This window comes from Propithecus coquereli, unplaced genomic scaffold, assembly GCF_000956105.1.
Source record: "Propithecus coquereli isolate 6110/MARCELLA unplaced genomic scaffold, Pcoq_1.0 Scaffold329, whole genome shotgun sequence".
NCBI lineage: Eukaryota > Metazoa > Chordata > Mammalia > Primates > Indriidae > Propithecus > Propithecus coquereli.
Window position 1 is genome coordinate 2,079,767 of NW_012148941.1, and position 9,100 is coordinate 2,088,866.

General features: G+C 36.7%; 1 protein-coding gene across 2 annotated transcripts in view; it reads left to right on the forward strand.

The window, feature by feature from the left end:
* Window positions 1–9,100, forward strand: part of NHSL1 (NHS-like 1) — a 132,574-nt gene that overhangs the window by 79,069 nt on the left and 44,405 nt on the right. For both annotated transcript variants that reach the window (XM_012650493.1, XM_012650492.1), the window contains exon 3: window positions 6,407–6,534. In XM_012650493.1, coding sequence (XP_012505947.1) covers window positions 6,407–6,534 — 128 coding nt within the window. The remainder of the gene's footprint in view (window positions 1–6,406; window positions 6,535–9,100) is intronic.

The following is a 9,100-nucleotide window of genomic DNA, read 5'->3' on the forward strand; positions in this document are numbered from 1 at the left end:
TCTAGTTTGTTTATTCTTGAAGACAATTTAAATAGAAGTTCAACTGCTTTGAAGAACTTATGGAAAATCCAATTGTATTTTTGGAAAATGTACATGAGTGACAAGGCAGAATCTTAGCTACAGTGTCAATATGGTTTCTTTCTCTTTTCCAGTGTTACCAAACCCAATAAATTAATGAAGTAATAGGTAAATTCCTTCTGTTTTAAAATGCATTTTGGTTTGATTTTCATTAAGGAAATAAGTTCTCCAATGTTTACAAAGCGCAATATTTAAGTGCAGTCAGTTTTTCTATGTGCTTGCTTGAAAGCTCAAACTAGATTCTTTAGCTGTATGATACCTGAGACAGCTTTGGACTGGAATTGATTTTCTTCTCAACATAAATGTTTGAAGTCTTATGTATTCTCAGTCCTCCTGAACTGAGATGAAGATATATGATAGAACTGGCCTTTTACCCTGTTGTTAGTAATCTGATGGATTATTAACTGGGATAGACGTGTAGGAACCTGGATCTACCAGAAACTTTCCACGTGGGTTTCATAGTCCATAAGACAGATATAATATCTGCTTTCCTTCAATTCCAACAGAATTGTTTTAAACACAAATCAAATAATGATGGCAAAGAGCTTTCAGTATAGGAAAGTGTCAGTAGTACTAGCTTTGAAAATCAGTGATCTGAAAAAAGGACTTTTTTAGAGTGCTAGGATTACAGGCGTGAGCCACCGCGTCCGGCCCAAAAGGACTTTTTAGAGTCTGGCTCATCATAGGACATTCTCACTGAAGCAGCACGTCATGACCATTATTCTTATAATTAACTTTGGAACTGGAGTCCTCCCAATGTTTAATGACCTTGAATTATAGGAAGAAGATTATAAAAGATTTAATGCTGTTAAAAATAAACCACATTCAGCTTTTAAAATATGGTATGTCTAGAATACTGTGCTGTTGTGAAATACCAAAATTGTGCTTTTGACTTGCCTGTTTCAAAACTTTCCTAGGAGTTCATACTCACACACACCGACACTACCCATACAACCTGAAGAATGACAAACTAACCTACTGAACTGGTCCTTCTGGCTTTTCACGCAGCAGTTCTTGTTTCAAATACGGTTGACCCTGGAACAATGTGGGTTTGAACTTAACAGGCCCACTTATACATGGATTTGTTTCAATTAGTAGCCCCCCCATCAGCAGGTTCCACATCCGGAACCGAATGCAGATGGAAAATACAGTATTGGTGGGATTCAGAACCTGAATATACAGAAGGGCATCTTTTCCTGTGCACGGGTTCTGAGAGCTGACTGCCAGATTTGAGTATGCTCGAATTTCAGTACATGCCAGGGATCCTGGAACCAGTACCCTTCAGATACCAAAGAATGACTGTGCTTTTTTCATCATTCGTTTCTCTTCTTTCTCACACAATCTAAGGCATCAGCAAACTTCTCACTTTTTTTCTTTCAGCATCCACTCATCTCCCCATGTCATTTCCTTGGGGAATGGAAAAGCAAATCTCATTTTATTCCCACTTTGCAGTCAATTTCTGTCTCTTCTCCTCCTCCTCCTTCCTCTCATTTAAGCAGATCATACTTAGTTCTTAACTTGAATAGATGGTTGCTATTTCCCCTCAGATTGTGTTTCAGAATCTGTATAATAAACTCAGGAATTTTCACTGCATAGTATGCTTTCTTTCACAGAATTATACATATGAAAAAATCAATTATGACAAATTACACAAATCAGTGGTAAAAATGCCCATGTGCTTTTATTATTAGCATCGTTAAGTGACTTGCTTTTTCCTCGTACAGATAACATGTATAAAATAGTCTAAAATGATCCCCTTCCTTATCCCAGGTTTTACTTTCCACAATTTCAGTTACCTGTGGTTAACCACGGTCCAAAAACATTAAATGGAAAATTCCAGAAATAAGCAATTTATACGTTTTATTTTAATTTCTTATTTTTTTAGAGAGAGGTCTTGCTCTGTCATCCAGGCTGGAGTGCAGTGACACAATCACAGCTTACCGTAGCCTCAAACTCCTAGGCTCAAGTGATCCTCCTGCCTCAGCCTCCCAAGTAGCTGGGACTGCAGGTGTGTTGCCACCACGCCTGGCTAATTTAACAAAAAATTTTTTTGTAGCAATAGGGTCTCACTGTGTTTCCCAGGCTGGTCTCAAACTCCTGGCCTCAATTGATCCTCCTTCCTCAGCCTCCCAAAGTACTAGGATTAAGGCATGAGCCACCATGCCCAGCTGCAATTCATAAGTTTTAAATTGTGTACCATTCTCTGTAGTGTGATGAGAACTTGTATTGTCCTGGTCCGTCCTGCCTGGAGTGTGAATCATCACTTTGTCCACTGTGTCCATGGCCACCCACTAGTGAGTTTAGTAGTCTTCTCAATGATCAGACAGGTGACCAGATTGATGGTAACGGTATTGCAGTGCTTGTGTTCAACTCACCCTTAGTTTACTTAATAAGGGCCACCAACGACAAGAGTAGTGATGCTGGCCATTTAGATATGCCAAAGAGAAGCAGTTAGGTGCTTGTTTTAAGTGAAAAGGTGAAAGTTCTCGAGTTAATAAGGACAGAAAAAAAACAAATACATATGCTGAGGTTACTCATATCTATGGTAAGAACAAATCTTCTATTCATGAAATGATGAAGGAAAAAGAAACTCCTGCTAGTTTTGCTGTCTAACCTCAAACTTTATCATAGGTATGGATGTACAGGAAAAAACATAGTGTATATAGTGTTCAGTACTGTCTGTGGTTTCAAGGTATCCATCCACTCTGAGTCTTGGAATGTATCCCCCAAGGATAAGGGGGAAAAACTATATTAAAAAATTGAACATTGGAAGAATAGCTCAATGCCTAAAGATTTGGAGGCCAAAGCAGTACTAAATTCATGTGATGGTCAAATGACCATCTAGCTCTATGACGTTATTTTTTTCTTGTATATTTAAAACTTTGATCTACCAAGAAATGTTTGTCCATTGTCCTTGTGCTAAAGAAAATGGTTTGACATGAAAGGAAGACGGAGCAAATTTGTAATTGGGAAAGCAAAGGACACGACGAACAGTAATACCTTTATCCAGGCAGTACCATGAGAACAATAACCCAGTTTTACTCTGAATTTCTTTGCAAAAGAGTATGTGTTAAAGATAGCTCTTCTATTCCATTTAGTATCTTGTTTCTAGCCTGTAGTTGCTGCATAACCTGGCTTTAAATTATGCTCTGCCTTGTAGTTTCTCTCTCAGTTTAGTGTTTGAAAAGTCTTTGTTTATTCACGATGGCTTGCTCTTACTTACGTCTCACTCCCTAGACAATAAACTCAGTTTTTAGTGAACAAAGCCATGGTTCTAGAAACTGAGATCTGTTGCAACTCGACAAGAGGAAATTTTCATAGATCTCCTTTAGAGTTGGAATAAGTGACAATGGAATTTGATAAGTTTACTAGATTTCAGAAATTAAATGAGTAAAAAATAATTGGTCGTCTGCCATAGGTTTATACTGCCTGGTTTAATCTTAGACGCAGCATCATATTTCGTTTGTTATACTACTATTTGTTATATTACTATTCACATATTTCTGTGACATAAACTTCATGGTGAAAAAAAGATGCATTGTCTTTTTAACTGGGCTCAAAAAGGTGACATACACTGGAAATAATAACAGTTGCCAGCCTTTCATGCTTTTTAACCCATGGATACCGATTTTGTGATATTTAGTCTTTTAAAATTTAAAAGATGTCAAGTCATGTTGGCTATTTTTAATATTATTGCCAAGAATATCAAACTAATAATCACCCTTAGAAACGATCTCACCTAGCCGATTTGTCTTACTTCCTAGGAGATCAGATCTCTTTTCCAAATACAATCTTAAATGGTATCTAATACATAAAACAGATTTTTTTTTTTTCTTTTTTTGAGACAGAGTCTCACTCTGTTGCCTGGGCTAGAGTGCTGTGGCGTCATCCTAGCTCACAGCAACCTCAAACTCCTGGGCTTAAGCAATCCTTCTGCCTCAGCCTCCCGAGTAACCGGGACTACAGGCATGAGCCACCATGCCCGGCTAATTTTTTCTATATATTTTTAGTTGTCCAGATAATTTCTTTCTATTTTTAGTAGAGATGGGGTCTCGCTCTTGCTCAGGCTGGTCTCGAACTCCTGAGCTCAAAGGATCGGCCCGCCTCGGCCTCCCAGAGTGCTAGGATTACAGGCGTGAGCCACCGCGCCCAGCCCATAAAACAGATTTTTAAAAGTAATGTTTGAATAGTGTTAAGTTTTATAACTTAAACTTCTTACAGGGTTAATTAATGAAGCAAAAAAGGCCATTTGAATAACAAAAGGATTTACTTTAAAAGGGCCTTACCCTCCACCTTATCTGTATTTTGTTTTATTTGTAAAGTATTTGAAAACCCTGAATTACATAGGTAAGTAGCTACAAGTGGTAACAGTTTACATTGGTTTATTTTACAAGGTTCACCCTAATCCTTAGGAGACGTCAGTTCTACAGAGATAGCAAGAATAGCTTTATTTCTAGGACCACAGGAAAGTTGATTTAGCTACACAAGTTAATGAATTAATTCCCTGCATTGTGTTAAAATCCGGTATGCAAAACTATTGATCTTGAGCATTTTTTATCGTAGCCGGTTCAAAGAAAATCAGTTCTAATATTTACAGAATCCCACAACTCTGCAGAAAACAGTTTAAAAACTGCTAATCATACTTTTTATAACATTATAGCATGAGAGTATAGATTCTGATTGTACTATTTATTTTAGAAAAATTGTCAAATGTTAGAGAAAATGTGAAAATATTTCACATTATAAAGGGTTAGATTAGTATGAGTAAATTCTCATTTTAAAATGTGTTACATTCTGGAAGTTTCAGAAATTTAAAAAAAATCTATTTTAATCAACATTACAAGTAGTTGCCAGATCAGACCACAAGTTTTTTAACCTGTAAGTAACTGAAATGGTATCATTTAACTATTTGATGATTACCTATGCATTTTTTAGTTAGCTTGGCATTCTACTAGAATATAATTTTTATCTGATTTGCAGATCTGAATTGGAAACTTTCTGTATCTACTCCCACTGTGAGGTAGCAAAGGAGAATGAGGATTTTTTATTCCCTGGTTTATTTAAAATTAGTCTAATATTTTTATCCCTCCACTGAAGTGAGCTGTCTCCTCTTTGAGGAAGAATCATAGATCCTAATGTTAGAAAGGAACTCTGAAGATGCCCTAGTTTAGTTCTATGCTAAACTAGGTGAATGGTTTTGTAAAGCTGTGCAAAGAGAAAACTTTTCCAAAACCAAGCACAAAACGCTGGATATTTAAAGGAACTCTGTGGCAAATCCTTTGGCGAGGCAAATGCCCCTTTGTGTGTCTGGCTTTAAAAAGCCATTAGAACTTTTCTTATAGCACTGTTTCCCACTGGTGAGAGTCCTCAGTGCAGTGGTTCTCCTTGAAGAGAATTCAACTCCACACAGCCCATGGCGCTGGTCCCCTGCAATCCAGGGTACCATGGCCCCTGGGTACCTTTCACTTGGTTGTGCCAGGCATTCTTCTATGGACTGGCAGACATCTTGGGTTGGCACCTGGCTTCATATTAAATTTCACACAGCTTTTATAGGCTGTTTGGCATCAAAATTAAGTTGAAAACTAAAAATAAAATGAGAGTATTATAATCCATGGTCTCTTGTGTCACTTCTAGCTGATGAGTCTAGGAAAAAACCATGGCACGAAAATTGTTTGGGTCTCGCTCTGTTGCCCGGGCTAGAGTGCAGTGATGCTGTGGTCATAGCTTAATGTAACCTTGAACTTTTGGGCTCAAGCAGTCCTCCTGCCTCAGCCTCCTGGGTAACTACAGCTGTTTTCTCTAGAGACAGGGTCTTGCTGTGCTGCCCAGGTTGATCTCGAGCTCCTGGCCTCAAGCAATCCTCCTGCCTTGGCCTCCCAAAGTGCTGGTATTACAGGCATGAGTCACCATACCTGGCCTCTATTTTTTTTTTTTAATATGGAATAACATAATCAATTGTTTTGTGTCAAAAATTATAGTGTAGTAATTAAGGCCCTGGGTTAGTATTCTGAGCCCTCTGTTACTTATGTAACATTATAGAACAAATAATATTTACTCTTAGCTTCAATTTCCTGTGAGTAAAGTGGAGTTAATGATGGTATCTACCTCATTGGATTGTTGTGAACTCTAGAGATAATCCATTAAAGTATATTAAGGTATATAGTAGGTGCTTTAATAATTCTTAGTTGTTTTTATCATCATTTTCATTATTAATATTATTTTTAATCCTATTATGCCTAGGAAGGTATTACTAAAAAGACTAAGTAAAGAAAAGTAAAAATTCTGGTTTTTAATGCCCCTTCTCCCCTCCCCACCTGTACCCCCGCAGAATGTGATAAATTGCGGCGGGATGGCTACCGAAGTTCTCAGTACTATTCTCAGGGACCCACCTTTGCAGCCAACTCCAGCCCACTCTGCGATGATTATCAAGATGAGGATGAAGAAACAGATCAAAAGGTAAGGCTTCTATGTTCAACATGGGGTCCTGGATAGATGCCAGAATAGAGAAAGGACATACACAGAAAAACTGGTGAAATCAGAATGAAGTCTATATTTTAGATAATAGTATTGTCCCAAGTTAATTTCTTGGTTTTGACAAATGTATCATGATTATATATAAGATATTAACATAAGAAGGAACTGAGTAAAGGACACACAAGGAACTCTCAATACTATCTTTACAACTTTTCTGTAAATATGAAATTATTCTAATTTGAAAAAAGTAAGGTTAGAATCCAAGGAATTCATTAAAGAGACATAAAATCAGTATATTTGTCCATTTCAAATATTCTCTTGGTTAGAAAAAATGTTGTTTTGTTTTTCATATGATCAAGAACCCACTTATATCACAAAGAAGAACTCTAAGTGCAGTAGCAAAAGCTAATGGTATACAAGTGGTCAGTGTTTTTAATATAGATTGAATGTAAGCAATTCTTTTACTTAATATTATTGCCCTGGCCAATGTATTTAGCGATGCTATCTTACATTTGGGTTTCTTTTTCTCTACCATCTCTTGTGATATACATAAACCACTTAAGAGAAGTATATTTTTCTCAGTACTAAATGCATATGAAAGACTAAAAATATATGGAGATTTTGACTTATGTAGTTATATTTTCATTTTATTAAGCAATGTGGACTGACACTGGAATTACTTAAACAAGATAAGATTTGAGAAACAGCATTTGGTTTAGAAACCATTTTTAATTCGTCTAAAAACTTTCAGTTAAATGAGGTCAATACATAAATGGCTTATTGAAAAACATTATTCAGAATTTATTATCCTCTTCATCAAGTAGGTAACTTCAGAGAACAAAATAAGAAAGTAGTTGATCCAAAAATGGGAAATTGCTACCTTAAAATTCTGGTCTTCAAATGAATATTCACCTAAATTTTTTATTCCTATTTTTTAATTAGTATTATTTTTAATTGACTCATCATAATTATATACATTTATGGGATGCAATGTGATGTTTTTGATATATGTATCCAATGAGGAATAATTAAATCAAGCTAATTAACATATCCATCACCTCGCTTACCTATTATTTTTTATGGCAAGACATTTGAAATTTACTCTTAGTTATTTTGAAACATGCAATACATTATTATTGACATAGTTATCCTGCTGTGTAGTTGATCTCAAAACTTATTCCTCCTATCTATCTTAAACGTTGCACCCTTCTTCCCTCCCCACCCCGATTTTTATTACAGAATGTGTTTCTTATTTCTTTAAAGGTATTTTTACATATTAGATTTAGACTTTAAAATATACACAGACAATATCTTACTATAATGGGAAAAGCAGCTGTTTCAAAATTGGGCTGATCTTTAATTTTGAAAACTTTTATTTTTCTCTTGTTGGCATGGGTACGGAAAATGAAAACCAGAAGGTGAATTGTATAGTGAGACTTTTGTTTATCCAGATATACCTCAGCCTTACACTAATGCTCAAAGAAGGAAGAAAAGTTTATAATGAGGCCCAGTAAGACAAAGGTGATTTCTGTGTACAGCCTGATTGCACAAGTTGTGAGCATCCAAGAGTATAGAGTCCCTGGTAAACTGGCATTATCGTGACAGCATCCTAAGATCTTCTGGAAAATGGAAAAATAGTTTCCAAATTCTCACATAACTTTTTACTTACCATGACATTATACTCTGTGGGCTCATCCATTGAACAGTTCATTGAATAATTGCTGCTAAGCAAATATTGGCCCTGAATCAGAGTCTTTATTAATGTTTGTGACCCTTACCTTGCTTCTCTAGATCGTGGTGATGCACTGATGCACCCACCAGTGGCCGTCATTTGGGACCCAGATACGTTCCTTAACCCTCCTCAATGTGTTCCAAAAAAGAGCTCTTTTAAGCACAGAATTGTAATTCCTTTGTAAAATAAGTACTTATTGAGCACCTCCTGTGTGCCAGGGACTATTCCAGGTGTTAGAGATGTAACAGAGACCCAAACAAAAGAAATCCTTGCCCTCAACAAAGCATTGATTTCATGGGGAGATGCTAAGAACAAATGTAGTCATGTACGGCTTAACGCCAGGGGTACGCTCTGAGAAGGGCACCAGTAGGTGATGTCCTCATTGTGCGAATATCACAGAGTGTATGTACACAGATCTAGAAGGTACAGCCTGCCACATGCCTGGGCTGGATGGTGTAGCCTATTGCTCCTGAGCTACAAACCTCTATAGTAGGTTACTGTACTGTAGGCAACTGAAACACAATAGTCAATATTTGTGTATCTAAACATAGAAAGTGTATAGTAAAAATATGGTATAAAAGATAAAAAAATGGTGCACCTGTATAGGGTACTTACCACGAATGGAACTTTTAGGGCTGCAGGTTGCTCTGGGTGAGTCAGCACGTGCATGGTGAGTGAATGTGAAGGCCTGAGACATTACCGTGTCCTGCTGTCGACTTTATAAACACTGTACGTTAAGGGTGTGCTGAATTTATGAATATGTTTTCTTTCTTCATTAATAAATTAACCTTAGCTTGCTGTAACTTTTTTACTTTA